The sequence below is a fragment of the Puma concolor genome, chromosome B4 (assembly GCF_028749965.1).
Source record: "Puma concolor isolate L17-30 chromosome B4, mPumCon1.1.hap2, whole genome shotgun sequence".
Lineage (NCBI taxonomy): Eukaryota > Metazoa > Chordata > Mammalia > Carnivora > Felidae > Puma > Puma concolor.
In genome coordinates this window covers 3534592-3551120 of record NC_141673.1, presented here as the reverse complement: position 1 = coordinate 3551120, position 16529 = coordinate 3534592, and the positions used below count along the sequence as shown (strand labels likewise).

Below are 16529 nucleotides of genomic sequence, written 5' to 3'. Positions count from 1 at the left end.
CCCCAGAGGACTACCGTGAGAAGTGGGCTTCCTTCTGAACGGGAGGGAGGCCTAGGTGGTTTTGAGCAGAAAATCCCTCTGGTCTCTGAGGTATGGGTGGGAGCGAATAGATCAGGTGGGTTGTAGGCCTGGAGAAGGAGGCAGGCCGTTGGATTTAGGAAGTCAGGTGTAGCTGGTCAGGAGTGGGGGCGGACGACTGAGACCTGTGTCTGGACGGGGTCCCGCTGCCCTCGGTTCTCCGTGTGCGTCAGGACGACTGTGCTTCAGAGCAGAGGGTCCGCCGTCCCGTGTAGCCGGGAAGGGAGGCCTGGGCCAGGCACCCCGCTCGGCGCCTGCCTCAGCCTCGGTGTGGGGGCTGCAGCCTGCAGGGAGGCCGGCCTCTGGCCTGACCCCATGTCCCTGCCAGCCTGGGCAAAGGGCACGGAGTGCGCTGGGCCCTGTGGCTGGCTTAGTGTGACGCAGTGTTGGGGGGCTTTAAGACCAGGCCGCTGAGTGGGGCTGGGAGCGAGGTGCCAGCCCCTTTTCCCAGAGGCAGGACCACAGTGGTCCCCCTCGGTGATGGTCGGGGTGCTGGGGCTGTGCCCAGAGCAGTTTTCCCTCCACACCACCTGATGAGGGAAGCGATGCCGTCCAAAGAGCTGAAACCCCACTGTCCCGCCTCCTCAGACCTGCCCCCGCCTCAGTCTGCCCTCTCCCCACCCTTAGCTCCGGGCCCATCCCCCAGGTTCCCCTCCAGCAGGAGGCTCCCGAGGCTGAAAGAGGGGAGTGGGCCTTCCCCGGGGTGTCTGGGACCCATCCCGTGATCCAGGTAAAGGAGTGCGTCCCGAGAGGTGGGGCTTCGGCCTCGGCCAGAAGGCGGACCGCCGCTGGGTGTGCGGTGCGGTGTGCGGTGGCGGGGAGGCCGGAACCGGAACCCCTCCCTTGTTCTGCCTGCTCAGGGGACAGCACGGAGCCTGCCCGGGCCCACGTGTCCCCTGATTCACTGCCCTGCTGGCTGGGCCTCTTGCCCATGAGCCCAGCTGTAAGCTGTGGCCGCTCTGGGAAGGCCCCACCGGCCCACCCTGCTCTGTGCAAGGCGACCCTTGGAAACGGCAGGAGGGAGGAAGCGCCCTGGGCCCAGGCCGCAGGGAGGCGCTGCCCGTCTCATCAGCCCGGGGCCAGATCTGCAGCCTGCCGGCCGCCGGTGGAGGAAGGTGGGGGACGGGCGCAAACCCGCCGCTGCCGCTCGGGCCACCCAGGCCTCACCTGAGGCGCATGGCAGCCTTCCAGCTGGCAGTGCTTTCCTCCCCCTGCTGGGCTCTGCCCGCCCTCCCTGTGCCCTTGAGGCCACCGGCCCTCTGTGGAAGGCCACTTTGTGTCGCCTCAGAGATTCAGCGGCAGCTGTCGGCCAGGGGGCGCCATCGGGCCAAGCTCCTGAGCTGGGACTCTGGCCCCTCCCACTGCCCTGTCCGCACACCTGGGGGTCAGCAGGCTCTAGGGCTGTACCCCCCAGGTGACCTTCAGAAGACCCTGGCAGACCAGAGGGGTGGGGGCTGAGAAGCAGGACACGTGTTCCCCCCCTGTGCCTCTTTCCCAAGTGGGCGCCTCACTGCCGGGCCCGTCACCCCCACCACGTGCACGGATCCTGAGGGAAAGGCCCCGGGCTGGTGCCTTTGCACACCCAAGTAGGGCCAGCTTGTCCAGAGTTCTATCAGGAGAATGGACAGAAAGTTCTAGTACAGCTCCTCTCCCCCACCATTCCCCTGGCTTGTCCTCGGCATCCTGTCCAAGGTCCCTTCCACAGCTGCGTCAGGAAGGGGGGCAGGGCAGTGGGGAGGGGGGAGATGAGCACGGCAGAAGCACATGTTCAAAAATCTTAATTTATTGCAGACTCTTGTTGCGATTCCAGTGTTCTGAACAATAAATAGACATTTGTTAAAAAAATCTCCAGTGTCTCATCTCTTATAAAGTCTTAAGTCACAAAAATAGGTTTACAGTTTTTCCTGTCTTAATAAAACTTGACCATTGGTTTTTGGTAACAATTCTGATCAAATCAAAAACCACCTGAAAGGGCCCGAGTCGCAGAAGAGGCCGTGATGGTGTGAAGGTGGGTGTTCAGACTCGCGAATGTCAAAACGTCCTTTACGTAGGAAGCGTCTCGTCGGTGGTAAACACTTACTGATGCTATCATTTTCCGTCTTCAAAAGGCCACTCACCTGTTAAGGCACATCATTCATTCCAGCCTATGGACCGTGGGGGCTGTTTCCCTTGGGTGTGAAGTGCGTGGCCTTAGACTGGTCTCACGTACGCGGTCCCTGGTGTCGCGAGCAGCGCCCTCCTTTCCGTCAGAATACTGCGCCGTGGAAGTCACCTGATGTTAGCATATCTTACGGTTTCTCGTATTTGGAAGCAGCTGTGCTAGTAATTTATTTGGGCGCCTGATTCAAAGAACAAAGAAAACGAATGAAACGTGTCTGAGTGATTCTGGGCCCAGTTCCACAGCCCTTGGGCCGCACTGTGCCAACTGCCCACAGTGGGACGGCCCCAGCCGATCCTCGGTATGAGCTTCCAAAAAACAGCCTGGTAACCATTGACAAGTGTGGCTGCGGCTTTGTCCCTGTGCACAATTGGCCATTTGAAGCAAAATGAAGCAATTGGTCGGACTCGGGGGTGGGGCCCCAGCCCTCCCGCAGATCCTCAGAGTCTAAAAGAGCTGGAGAATTGGCAGGAAGGAACGTGGCCTCCTGGAAGACCTCACACCTCCGTCTGAATCGGGAACGTGTGAACACCGAGGTCCCACTGGGGACAGGAGCAGCGGAACAGAAGTCCCCACCTGCAGGACCACATGGCCTGGGAAGGGGGCCAGGGAGGCCTGCAGGGCCCAGAGCGGGCCCGGTGTGGGCACCGGGGGTGGGGGGCAGCCGTGGGGCACCTGCAGGAGTCCCACCCTGCCTCTGTCTCGGATCCACCACCGTCGAGGCAGCTGGGAGCTGATGGCAAACGTCTCGAAAGCAAACGTGTGTGAATTCAGGCAGCTGCGTGTAATGCCCACAGTCCTTGTGTACTGGCCGAAAGCAGCAGCAGGAGCCTCTGTTTAAAGACAACCTCACTCCCGACGCACTTCCCACCTCCGATCGGCTGGGACACCAGCTGCATCGATGCGTGCCAGATTCAAGTACAACCGTACAATCTCCCTTGTGTAAAAAAAATAGCGGTCGTTCTGCAGATCTCTCAGTATCAATCTGTACAAATGCAAAATATACACAGGCTTTCGCCTTCTCAGAGTTCCATACAAATATACAGAAGCATCTACACCTTTTCAACGAAGCAAAGTCCTTTGCTTTAAGACGAGGGGTGTCTTTGCAAAGAGCCAGCCAGGCCAGGCAGCTCCTCTCCCTCGAGGCCAGCTCTTGCCTGGGCCCTCTCCTGGCTCGCGGGCGCACGGCTTCGGCTTTGGGTCTGGATCAAGCTGTGCCAGCCTCCGGGAGTCCACGCCTCCTTGTGCCTGTGGCCTTTGGCACTTGTCAGGGTTCAGCTGGGCCCTGAGCCCCGAGCCCCTGGGGGCAGCCCAGAGCTTTGTGTCCAGACCGTCCATCACACCAGCCAGGGGGCTGCTGCCACAGGGACCCCCACCGCCAGGGCCTGCTTCCCTGGAAAGGCCATGGTCCCTTGGGCTCCAAGGTCCAAGGGTGTCTTGACGCAGCACAGGGGCCTGGACGGAGGCGCTGGGCTCGTGTCCCGCTTTCCTGATGGTTCAGATTGAGGTTTCGTTGCTGCCTCTGTACGTGGGAAGAAGTCAGCAGGTGGGCCGAGGTCCCACAGGGGGCAGGAAGCAGAAATCCCCAGTCAGGGGACAGGGGATGCCCGGGGGCTCCGAGGAGGGCAAGCTCCTATGTGGACACAGCTGCGCTAGGCAGGAGAGGGGGCGGGTTGAGCTGCCCGGAGGGCCAGGCCCGTCTGAGCATCCACACAGCCAGCCTCGCCGCGGAGCGTGGGGTGTCAAGGTTAGCAACCGAACTCTGTTTTAAGAGAGCCATTCTAGAGGACCTGGCTCCCGGTCTTTGCTCCTCCCTTGGGAGTCTGTGGGAGGGAGCAGCTATGGGAAGAGGCCAAGATCCCAGCTCCTCGCCTCTGCGGAGGGGCGCCCCAGAGCCTTGGCGTCCTCGACCACAAAACAGGGCAGTAACGAGCTGGACAAGATCCTTACAAAGTGCTTGGTCCGGCACGGTCTGAAGTCCTGGAAGTTCAGGGCTGGGCAGGCCCTGGGGGCTTTGGCCACTGTGGCCCCCACAGGGCCTCAATGTCGGCAGCCAGCCCCCGCCCCCTCCACCAGGTCAGAAGTCCGCTTCCTTTGGGGCCGACTTGTCCTGACCCCCGCAGAGGGCCCTCCCCTCCCCGGTACCCCGGCGCAGCCCCTGGGCCCCTGAGCATCGCTCCTCTCTGGACTGGACACCTGTCCCGCGACACGGGACAGAGGGAAGGCTGGCTGGGGGCTGCTCCTGCAGCCCTGCAGCCCTGCAGCCCCGCAGCCGAGGCCCAGGCTACTCACTCGGAGTCGGAGCCGGCGGCCTGGGCGCTCCCGGCCCGCACGTTCATGGCCACCCCGTTGAGGTGCTCCCGCCCCGGCTCCCGGCGCGGGCTCTTGACGGTGATGGCGCCGTCGGGGGCGCGGGCCCCGTCGCTCGAGCCCAGGGAGGACGAACGCGATGGCGCGGGGCTCTGCTCGCACTCGGCCAGCTTCTCCCGGAGCCGGGACTTCAGGCTCTTCTCGGTCAGCGGCGGCGGGTAAGTGACTTTGTTTTTCAAGATGCCTGTTGGTGCGGAGACTGAGAAGGTCACGCTCAGGCTGACGCTGCCGGATGCGGGGATTCCGGGAGGACTGGTCCCTGCGGACCCACCCGCGCACCCCTCAGCCCCTGCCCTTCTCTCCTCGGGTCTCAGCGCCAGGCGGCGGGGCCCAATGGCCGCCTCTGCGCAGCCCCCACGCCGGCCAGGACCCAGGACCCTGCCCGAGCTCCACCTGCAGCCTGCCCCGCCCCTGCCCCGCCCCTGCCCCACCTGCACCCCGCCCCTCTACACTCTGCCCCGCCCCCACGTGCCCTCTGCCCCTCCCCACTTGCACCCAGCCCCCGCCCCCGCCCTCCCTGCACCGCCCCCCCCAGCCCCCTTGTCCTGGTCCTAGCCTGCATCCCACCCCCAGGACCCCGCCCCCTCCCAGATGATACCCCTTCTGTCCGGTCCTCGTCCCTATCCCGCCCCCCCCCCCCCCCCCCGCCCCGCCCCGCCCCCTTTGCTAGGAGAGGCTTCCTGGGGACAACGGGGCCCTCTCCGCTTCTGAGGTACCTTTTCTCTGCTCAGGGGGCGGGTTGGGGGGCACTCCCGCAGGCCTCGGCGGGGCCCCGCTCTCCTGGTCTGGGGGGCACTCGCTGCAGTGGTTGCCCTGCTCATCCAGGTGCAGTTCCACGCTGACCTTGGTCTCCACCTTCAGGCGCGGCTTGTCACCAGGCTCCTCACTGTCGCTCCCAGCCAGGCTCTCGTTGGGCCAGCCGGCGGGGATGTGGTTGGCTGCATTGTCCGCTGGGGCACAGGAGGGACCATCACCAAGCGGGGAGGGTCCCTGCTTGGCTTGCAGCTACATACACCCCCTAGAAGTTTCCCCGGTGTCCCTCCGTGGGGAGCCTGCATCCTAAGTGGCCCGGTCCTCCCGGAGCCGCAGGCCTGACAGGGGCGCGCCCTCCAGGGGCTCAGGGAGCGAAGGTCCTGACAGTGGGGGCCCAGGCTGCAGTCCCCCCGTGGCACCCCAACACTCTGGAGCCTCACACCAGCACCTGCAGCACGGTGGGGGCCAGCTTGTGCAGTCCTTGCAGTGGGGGTCCCCAGAGAGAACCCCACCCCCCCCCAGACTTCCCTGCCTCTGCTCTGCAGATGTTGAGGACAGGGCCCTCCCCCGGCCAGCACCCCGCCCCCCTGCCCCCGCTGCCCTCCCAGGCTGCTGCATCCTGGGAAGCCCCGGCCCCCAGCTCGCTAAGCCCTGCTGGCTCACCTTTGGGGGTGCTGTGGACAGGGCCCCGAGCCGAATTCCACTTGTCCTCGGCCTCCACCCCATCGTCCTCGCTGTCCGATGAGCGTGAGGAGGCGTAAGAGCTGCTTTGCTCATCTAGGGACAGCTCGCTATCCGAGTCTGAATCGTGGCCTGCAGGGTGGACGGGAGGGACAGAGGCTCAGGCCAAGGGCAGAATGGGGCCAGCTGGGCCCCGGGCACTGGGGAGAAATCGTCTCCCCGCTGACCCTCCGAATGCGACGCGGCCGCAGACTCTTCGAAGCTGCACGTCCAGTGACCGTGAGGCCCGTGGGCCAGACAAGAGCCAGCAAGAAGCTGTCACCCATGGCCACCTGGGAGGGAGATGCCCAGGTTGATGGGGGACCAGCTTCCAGGGGACACCTACCGTGGGGCTTCTTGGTGCTCCTGGGGACAAAGGACGAATCTGGCTCCCCATGGCCACCCCGCGCTGGCCCAGAGGACACGCTGAGCTTCTGGCCCCCTTCGTCCCTAGAGAGCATAAGAGGGTGGGCTCAGCACCATCACTCAGGGGCACGACATGGCCACCCAACATCACTGAGCACCTTCGGCATGTGCCAAGATGGCCCAGTGGGGCTCTGGAAGGTTCTCTGCCATGAGAGACCCCGAGAACACACGGAGAAACTCATCAACTACAACAGCAGAGCACCCTGGCCGGGGCCTTTCCAGCTGGCCTGGCAGCCTGCATTTGCCCCAAGAGTTGCCCCACCCCACCCCCCCCCCCCCCCCCGAGACGAGCGAGGACGCCTAGCTCCAGCCTGACCTGATGGTGCTGTCCAGCGAGGCTGTGGATTCGCCCAGGGCCGTGCGGAACATGTTGGGCTCCTCGCTGTAGGTGTGGTTGCAGTTGAGGGAGCGCTGGGGGAGGGGACATGGTCACTGGCAGAGCAGAGGCTACCGGGGTACAGAGGATGGCTCTGTCCCCATGGCAAGCCCCAGTGCCAGCACCCTGACTGTGCCCCTGCTGGGCACAGAGCACATCCCCAGTCCCCCACGGTGGTCAGGGAGTGGCTTCCTTCCCACAGCAACGGCTTCTCGTTGGGGTCCCACCCTGTCCTCTGAGACCTTGAAAAGTGGGGCTGTGACTGTGACAGACCCCATCTAGAGACCCTGTGCTCTCTCCCCAGGACATGAGGGATGGCGTCAGGCTTGGTGCCACTCTCCAAGGGGGTTCTGTGATGCCCCCTCTGAGAGGGACTCCGAGATCATGCAGCTGTGTCTAACGCTTGGTCTGGACACCCACAAGGACCCCCGGCCCCACGCAGGGTCCCTGGGGACCGCCTACCGTCAGTAGGGTGGCCCTCGTGGTGGCCGAGTCATCCGGGTGCAGCTTCTTCCCGGCGAGGACTCCCTTCAGGTGCTTCCGGACCTCCCTGTTGAGCACGCAGTGGAACAGGAGGACGAAGAGACCCTGGAGGGAGGGGCGGCCGGTCAGGGCAGGGACTGGCCCTCGGGCAAGCAGCCAGGGTCCTGTGGCCGCCATACTGCCTACCCACCTGCCCGGGAACACACAGGGCGCCGCCCCTCCCCAGGGCTTCTGCCTGCTCCGGGGAGCAGGGCAGGGCAGCCAAGGGCCAGGAAGGCCCCCCCATGCCAGGCCACCCGTGTCCCCAGTGTGACATCCTCAGTCAGCTTACTGGAAAGCCCTCGGTGTGAACTTAAATGGCCAACACCCTCCCTAGGGACACAAGTGGGAGCTATCTAACCTGAGGAGGGAGAATGAGCCCCCACACTGGCTGGGCTAAGGACGGTGCCCTGGGGGGGGTCCCTGAGGAACCCGTGGGCAGAGCTGGGCTGGCCACAGCAGCTTCCTTGGGGGGCGGGACCGTGTGCGGGGAGGCCTCACCGTAACCCCTGGCACACCGCCCTGCTGTGGCCCCGTGTGTCCTGAGAGCGAGGACACGGCCTGGACGCTGGGTCAAGGATGTCCCCGGGGACGCCCTCCGGGCGTTTCAGACGGGAGGGAGCACAAGTGACCCGTGGCCTCACCAGGGCCGGCCGGCTCCCCCTGACGGCCGCCCACCTGCAAGCAGCTGAAGACGGCGAACAGGTAGTGGAAGGCCAGCGCGTCGCTGTTCACGGCCAGCAGCCCCAGCAGCCAGGTGGCGCTGGTGAGCAGCAGCAGGAGGAAGGCGGTGCGCAGCAGGGAGCTGCGGGGGGAGGGGCGGGAGTGACTCTCGGCCCCGCCCTCCCCTCCACAGGGGTGCGCCCGTTGGTCCACCCCTCCCTCCCTTCCTTCCCAAAACCATTTTAAAGCACCCGCCACCTCTCCGCTCCTGCCACCTCTCCGCTCCTGCGGGGCGCAACATCACCGTCGTCACCGACCCAGAAAGTTCCAGAGCACCCCCCACCGCGCCCTGCCTGACCCCACTCTGCTGCGTCCTGCCCTGCACCTCGGCACCTCCCCCCACCCCTTTCCATCCCCATCTGTTAACATGACCCGGGTGAGGGGGACAGAGCCCAAGCCTCATCGCTTGCCCCTCCTCCCTCAGCCCTCAGCGTCTCGACCACCAAACGCCGCGGGTCCTCCGCCCCAACATCTCCGGGATCCCCGCGCCCCTCTCCCCGGGCCCCCTCCCTCTCCTCCACAATGCGCCCCAGCGCCCCTGGCCTCTCCCCACTTTGCCCTGCCCACCCACCCACGAGGCCACCCCAGTGGTGGCCAAGCTGGGGAGTGGCCGAGGGCCTGGCCGCTGGGTGACGGGCGCTTTCCGGGGGCTCTGCTGGGTGTGCTGACCTGCCCCAGGGGTCAGCGTGGGCGCCCACTTACACGGCTCCTTTCCTTTCGTAATAACGGTGCTTTCTCTGGCAGGCCACCTTTGCAGACAGGACAAAAATGACTGTGTTGACCTAAAAAAAAGTTCCAAAAACACCAAAGTCAGCAGGCCAGCCCGTGGGTATCACTTCAACAGATCTCCAAAGACCAAACGCTTTGGAGGGTCTGTGCCTGCATCTCGAGGAGAGGCTGGAATGGGCGGCCTCACCGTGGACCTGGACGTGGAAGGAAACCCGGAATCCACAGGCCTAAGGGCAAGGCCTCGTCGCCGTGAGATCAGGCCTTCCCGCCCAACAGGCCACTCTGAGGAGCCGCTGGCCCCCAAAACCGCCTCCAGCCCGTGCACCCCACTTCCCACGTCCCGGGGGCTCTGCGGAACTCCCGGACTCACAATTATAACCGTTCCGATGGGCCCGGCAAAGCTCCAGATGAGGGTGTCTCGAAGGGACAGCCAGCAGAAGTCGGGGTTTCCATAGCCCTGGGGGTCCAGGCCCACCGCGAGTCCTGGACAGCAGGGGAGGGGGTGAGGGCCACACGCGGGAGAGGACCCTCCCGGGGGGCGCGTGGTCACGGGACGGGCATGCCCAGCCCTGCACACACACTCCACGTACAGACCACACACACATACGTACATGCTACATAGAGACCACACATCCACACCCAGCCGTGCACACAGCGGGCGGACGTGGAGTTTTTGTGTGTCAGCGGCCACAGACGGAAGCCCGAACGGACCCGCCTCAGCTCCCAGGGAGCCCACCCCCGCAGCGGGCGCCGAAGGCTCACACTCGTGTGTGCAGACCCAAGGGCAGAGGCTCCTCCACTGGGGGCCAGTCGAGCTGGGTACCAAAGGCAGAGAAGGCCAGAGGGCTCGTCCGCCTGGGCCCGGGGGCATGGGCTCACCTGACACGGGCACCTGTGTCGGCAGCGCCACGCGGATTCCCCAAACGGTGGCGGGTGCCCTGTCCAGGACACCCCAGCCGGGCCGCTGCTCGAGTCCTCACCTGTGATGATGGCCGGGATGCCCCAGCCCACGACGTAGTAGAACCTCATGGGCCCGGCGTCGATGTTGCGCACCTCGGTCAGCATGTGGTACACGTGCAGGCTCTCCACAAAGGTCCAGGCGAAGGTACTCATGTAGACGTAGTGCAGGACGATGGCGATCACCGTGCACAGGAACTGTGCGGAAGGGAGTGCGGCTCAGTGCCAGCCCCGCGGGAGCCCGCGCCTGCCGCGCCTGGGGCCGAGGGCCAAAGGGGCACAGGGCGGGGGGGCTAGTGACCAAATCACACCACTTTGCAAACGTGAGGGTATGGAGGTCTGAGAAGGGAAGCCGAGTGAGTTGGTTTTTCTATTTGGTTCACCCGGAATGGCTGGGCACGAACAGTCACAGCGCCTCAGGCTCCCACCGTGGAACAGAGGACAGGAAGTGAGGCTGCTGGGGGCCTCGGGGGACCCACTCCTCAACCCAGATCGGTGCCTGGAGCGATCCAGCCAGGGGGCGAACGGTAGGCAGAGCCTCTAGGGTTTCCATTTGAAGCTGGAAACTTGCATGTTCGTGACACTGGCTTTAAAGTTCAAGAAGCACAGAGGCAGCGGTTCAGGCCGTGATGCTGGCCGTCACCCACCGCCCTGGACCCTTGTGTGGGTCTCCAGGGTCCAGCAGGTGTGGTCAGAGGGAGGGGGAGGCCCCACGCTTCGTGACCTGTCAGATAAAAAGTTCATCCTGCCTGCACTGAGTTCACGGAGCCATATACTTCCTGCCTCCCAAAAAGAACAGAGACGAGAGTATTTGCTCTGTTTCAGTCCTCAGCTGGGCAGGGCTACCCCCCCCCCCCCCACACCAGTGGGAAGAGAAAACCAACTTCCACAGGGCAGCTGAGGGTCAGCATCCCGGCCTCTCCAGGCCTTGGTGAGCCAGCCCCGTGTCCCTTCAAATGGGAAGAAAGCAGTATCGGGGAAGGGCTGGGGACACTGGTCACAGGGAGTCAAGTCTCTGAGGCCACCAGTTAAAGCGCAGTGCGAGGTGCTCTAGGAGGGACCTCGAACAGCCCTGTGCCTTGGTCCAGAGCAGCCTCACAGGGAGGGGCTGAACTGGCCAGGGGTCCCGAGGCCGGCTGGCTGCGAGATGTGGGCAGGTGCCCCGCCAGGTCCTAAGAAGCTGGTCAGGCGCTACGGAGAGGGTAACTGTGAAAGGGGCGAGAAGAGAAAGCCCCAGGCTCCGCCCTCTTGGCCCCCCCCACCCAGCCCTTGCCCCTCTTGGCCCCACCCACACCCAGGCCCTGCTCTTCCTGACCCCACCCACACCCAGGCCTGGCCCTCCTGGCCCCACCCACACCCAGGACCCCACCCCTCTTGGCCGCATCCCACTCCTTGCCTCACCCACATCCAGGCCCCACCCACCCCCTTGGTCCCACCCCCCGCGGCCCCACCCACACCCAGGCCCCATCCACTGCCGCCCTTCTTGGCCCCACCCACACCCAGCCCCCGCCCCCCACGACCACCCCACTCCTGGCCCCACCCACATCCAGGTCCCCGGGGCCCTCCTTTCCGCCCCTCTTGGGCCCACCCACTCTTGGCCCCACCCACACCCAGCAGTGCCCCTCCTGGCCCGACTCCAGGCTACAGGGCTACGACTAACCCTCCCCCAGGCCACAGTCGGCCCCATTCCCGAGACATTCTGTCCAATCCTGGCTGCTGCCCCATCAGCACAAGCTCCCAGGTTCCCAGGGGTCCCAGGGAGACCCCACCCCCACCCCACCCAACAGACACAGGAGTAGGAGACACAGGGCCACCACCCTGACCCACACTGAAGGCTGCTCGGCTCAGGTGCCAGCTCGGTGTTCCCCGTGGGGAGCTCACCAGAGCACGAACCGGCTGGGCACATAAGTGACGCCCGTTGCCACGTCAACCTCCACAGACCAGGTTCTTCTGAACCCCGGAGACGTGGGAGGAAACGATTTTAGCATTTACATTCGTCAAACACAGGACAAAGAAGGAAACACAGCATCTTAGATTATGAGTGGACATCCTGCCCTTTGCCTGACTCAAGAGTCAGGATACGGGAGAGTCTGCCCTTAGCGATGGGCAGGGCCGTCGGGATGCCAAGGGTGAGCCCGTCGGGATGCCAAGGGTGAGCCCGGGGCAGGGGAACCCCACACCAAACAGCCCCAGCGTGCCCCATACGCAGAGCACAGTTGGCTCAGAAAAGGAAGGACAATGAGGTGGGCTGGCGTGTTGCCTTAAATAATGTGAAAAGTAAACCCACAAAAACCACCTTTTGAAAAAAAAAATTGTTAGAAATACATTTCACAATTTAATGGGGCTCTACACGCACAGACTTCTGCACTAAACGTACTACCTTCTGCAGAAACAGAACACAGACAAAATGCTAATGCACAATAAATCATTTTAACCTGCCAGTGATCCGGGAGACGAAACACCTCGCCCAGAGATGGGCCTGCGAGTTTGCAGAAACCCCATAAAACCCAGGCGCCGAGCCAGGCCCCTAGTTATGTGCGGCCGGCACTCCTGCCCTCCCGGCTCCCCAGTGCGCCGCTGGCTGAAAGCTCATTCCAGGCAGGGGGATGAGTCAGTGCTCGAAATAAGCGGGCGGCCTCCCTGCGTTTCACATGTGCTACTTAGCTGCAAGGTGCGGCTCGGCCGACTCCACGTTCCCCGCTGCTGAGACCACTCAAGGGCACGCTTGAAGGGCTTGAAATGAGTCATGTGGCTTCCCACCCAGAGCCTTCACCTGTCTGATGCGCCGATAAGGACCTGCGCTGGGGCAGAGGCGCACCTGCCCGGCCGGATGCCCAGAAACCTCTGCCCGGCACCACCCTGGGGGAGGGCCCCCCTCCCACCAGTCCAAGGGGCACCCTGGAGGGCAGGCTGGCAAATGCTTGCGGTCTGTCCTCTGCCGGGCCCGCTGCTACATGAGTCACCGCCGCGAAGTCCCTGAGGCCTTCAAGGCTGTCTGCCTGTGACACCCTGCCTCGACCTCCCCCCTTCCTCCTGAGGAGGTCGGGCCGCCTGAGGGGGTCTCAACAAGGAGGAGGAGGAGCCCAGGCATGCAAGTGGGCTAGAACATTCTGACCAGTGGGCTAGAACATTCTATGTCTTTTTATACACGCCTTCTTCCTCCGCTAGGGCTGGCCCATTCGCATACATTTCTTTGTCACGGGCGGGGACGCCTCCCCACGCACCTCTCCACACTCTCCCCGGCCCCCAGCGGCGTGGCCAGCCACCGAGTGTCCCTCTCATTTGGTGGCATCCTCCCCTCCTTGTCCCCCTTCTGGAGACCTAAGGCACCTTCCCTCCGGTCTCTCTGTGCACTTGGCCCCGACGCCCACCGTCCACCCCGTGCCTGCTGTCCTGGTGCTAGGCCTCCATCCCATGGACGCAGGACAAACAACCCCACCCTGGCTGTGACTCTGCCCTCCGGTCACCTTCCTGCCATGCAGCCCCGGTCATGGCTCTCCACAGCACAATGCCTGGCGTGGCCCCTAGGGCTCCGGTCGACACCCAACCCGTCCCCACTCACCCTGGACCCCTCCCACCGCCATGGTCAGCCCTTCCCTAACTGGGCCCAGCCCCCCACCTGCCACCATGGCACCATTTGGGCACGTGAAACTCATGAGCTGCGATTTGCGTCCATGTCGGGAAGGTGGGCTCCACGGGCAGGGACGGGAGGGCCTGTGGGATCCGGGTCTCTGGTGGGTGTGACAGAGTGACAATCGCTAGGTCCCTGCTGCAAGGGGAATGAAGAAGCGGCCCCCATGTCACCAACAATTGGTGACGGTGCCCTCGGAAGGGCCCAGTGAGAGAGAGTGAGGGCTCGCGGCTCGCCCTGGCAGAGATCGGGGTCAGGCGAGAATAACCTGTGCACTTCCCGCCCTCGCTGCATCTGCACGTGTGGTGCTCAGCTGGCCTCGCGTCTCCCCAGGGCTATCAGGGTCCCCACTTTGTGACGGACACACAAGGGAACACGCACAGGGCGTGCCCTGTGCCTCCGACCGTCCCTCAAGCTCTCGGGTCCTGGCTCCTCACCTGTGAGAAGGGATGCCCCCAACTCCCGGGGCCCCGGGGGGATCCAGTAAGCCCAGGCGTGTGTGTAGAGCCTGGGCACACAGCCTACACCTCCACCCGTGCCCCCCGTGGGCATGCTGTGCTGTGACCCTGGCGCTCTACAAGTCCCCTTTGTAGAAACGGGAAACTGCTTTGCCCCCAGCCAGGCGCTGCCTAAGCCACGAACCTCCAAGATTCCCTGTGCTTCTCCCCACTACCTGTCCCGTCGGCTGATCCCCACCCCAGCCCCCGGGGACCTTGCCGAGGCCGGCAGCCCGTCCCTCCCTCCACCCCGACATGTCGGGGGGCTAAGCTCTCTCGCATCCTACAGAAGGCCCACCAGCCCTGGGCCCCCGCTAGCCTCAGCTCACCTCCCACTCTCCCTCCTCCCTCCAGGCCAACCCACTCAGCGTCTGCGCTGCGGCCACTTCCCCTCGCTCCTTCGCGAGTTACGTGCCCCGGCCTCGGAGAAGGGTGGGACCCGCAAGGAGAGGGGGCAGAGGGGCCTCACCGGGTTTCCGGTCTGGGTGATCCCGATCACGAAGACCAGCTGGGAGAAGAACAAGGCCCCGATGAGGTTCCTGTGAATGCCGTGCAGGTTGGAGCGCAGAGTCCGCACCAGCGTGAGGAGGACGAAGGCCACCAGCAGGGCGGTCAGGGACAAGGACACGGCAGCGTAGGTGACGATCTTCAGGGGCAGGACCTCCCCGTGCTGCGGGCAGGTGGGGCGAGGCAGGAGAACGTAAGGGCCTCGCTCTGATGGAGGTTTTGGACAGTAAAGGCTCATTAACGTAGCGACTATCACGGACAGGAACCAACGCGGCCGTGACGTGGTTCCCAGGCTGGCGAAGAACTGAGGACAAAAGCCAAATGAATCGCTGGGGGGTGGGAGGCAACAGGGGACGGGGAGGTGGGGGCACAGCTCGGTGAACGGACGGTCCACTTAAACGTGGCTAAGGCAGTGCACCTGTGTTGTGTGTGTTTTGTCATCATAAGAACCACGAGCGCAGATGAAACAGAAACCCTCGCACGTAAATCCGACTCTCCAGGAGGTGCGGAGCCCGCCTGCCCCAAATTCTGAGCCGAGAGGGACTTCTTCCAGACAGACCCTCACTTTACGCAGCAGGCAGATGTGCCCCAGCGGCACGGACTGCAACTGTCTCCTGTGCTTCTGCAAAACGGGCCGTTTGTCCAGGGCCCGGTGCCCGGGCGGAGTCTTGGCACTCGGGAAACGACCAGCTTCGGCTCTCCAGTAACTTCCGGAAAGCGTTCTGAACTCACGACTCGAACAGAATTGCGAGCCGGGCCACCCAGGGTAAGGCTGGGAGCCGGGACAGGGTTGGGACCGGGGCGCTGAGGGCTCAGGGCTCTCTCCTTCTGCGGCCCGTGCAGGTGCAGCACTGGGGAGGCCCGGAGGCTGCGCCCGGCTGTCGAGAGGGCTCTGGCCCTGAGGCACCGGGGCAGGGAGCGGGGAGTCCTATTCCCGTTTGACTTCATGTCCCCGAACTTCGGCTTTCCCCACCTGTTAGTCTGCTCCCGGCAGTGCCCAGCTTCCTGGCTCGGGGAGGTCCCCCCCGTCCCGCCCCTAGGTGGACAAGGGCCACTAATAACACACCCCCTCCAGGTCAGAACCCAGGGCTCCCTGCTCCTAAGGGCCACCTGCTCAGAGCAGCTCCACGGTCAGGGGAAGGCTTGGGGGCACACCCTCCCCTCTTGTCACCCTGGCCGCCATCAGCAGCAACTCACGGCTGTTACCCTCCCAACAGTGGGACACAAATTTGGTCCCCTGCACACCAGAGGGCCCTCGGGAGGGACAACGGCCTGGCCTCCCAGGACACATCCCAGGTCTGAAACAAAGGTGACAGGTGAGACCTCCCTTCTGGCTCCGAGACACCCAACGTCTACACACGTCCGGGCCCAGGCTGACCTCGCTGCCATGCCTGCTGGGGGGCCCGCTGCTCTATTTACCCCATCCACCCTCAGGCTGGCAGAGGCCGGCTTGCATTCCCAGGCCGTGGAAAATGCGAGGAGGTTAAACATCAGCCGGCCTCCGTGGCTCCTGACAGAGCCCCCTCCTTTGAGTCTCCGGGGCCAGCACGCGTGTCTCGTGCTAACGGGAGACACTCGCTTTGTTCCGGCCAGCCGGCTCTTTCTTCCCTTAAAATTTAAAGCGGGGTAGAAACAGGGGCGCCTGGGTGGCTCAGGCGGGTAAGTGTCTGACTTCAGTTCAGGCCACGATCTCACAGTTCGCGGGTTCGAGCCCCTCATCAGGCTCTGTGCTGACGGCTCGGAGCCTGGAGCCTGCTTCCGATTCTGTGTCTCCCTCTCTCTCTGCCCCTCCCCTGCTTGTGCTCTGTCTCTCTCAAAAATAAACATCCATTAAAAAAAACTTTATAGGGGCGCCTGGGTGGCGCAGTCGGTTGGGCGTCCGACTTCAGCCAGGTCACAATCTCGCGGTCCGTGAGTTCGAGCCCCGCGTCAGGCTCTGGGCTGATGGCTCAGAGCCTGGAGCCTCTTTCCGATTCTGTGTCTCCCTCTCTCTCTGCCCCTCCCCCGTTCATGCTCTGTCTCTCTCTGTCCCAAAAATAAATATACGTTGAAAAAAAAAATTAAAAAAAAAAAAAAACAAAA

General features: G+C 63.9%; 1 protein-coding gene across 2 annotated transcripts in view; it reads right to left on the bottom strand.

The window, feature by feature from the left end:
- Window positions 1–1841: 1841 nt before the first annotated feature.
- Window positions 1842–16529, bottom strand: part of CELSR1 (cadherin EGF LAG seven-pass G-type receptor 1) — a 138575-nt gene continuing 123887 nt past the window's right edge. Inside the window, exons 24-35 of one of the 2 annotated variants that reach the window (XM_086711984.1) lie at window positions 14410–14610; window positions 9836–10010; window positions 9226–9338; window positions 8829–8908; window positions 8082–8208; window positions 7344–7469; window positions 6822–6916; window positions 6426–6529; window positions 6023–6172; window positions 5323–5556; window positions 4529–4805; window positions 1842–3758 (exon numbers count right to left, since the gene is read on the bottom strand). In XM_086711984.1, coding sequence (XP_086568110.1) covers window positions 3734–3758; window positions 4529–4805; window positions 5323–5556; window positions 6023–6172; window positions 6426–6529; window positions 6822–6916; window positions 7344–7469; window positions 8082–8208; window positions 8829–8908; window positions 9226–9338; window positions 9836–10010; window positions 14410–14610 — 1707 coding nt within the window. In that variant the 3' untranslated portion in view covers window positions 1842–3733. The remainder of the gene's footprint in view (window positions 3759–4528; window positions 4806–5322; window positions 5557–6022; window positions 6173–6425; window positions 6530–6821; window positions 6917–7343; window positions 7470–8081; window positions 8209–8828; window positions 8909–9225; window positions 9339–9835; window positions 10011–14409; window positions 14611–16529) is intronic. The other variant, XM_086711985.1, reaches the window with a different exon arrangement.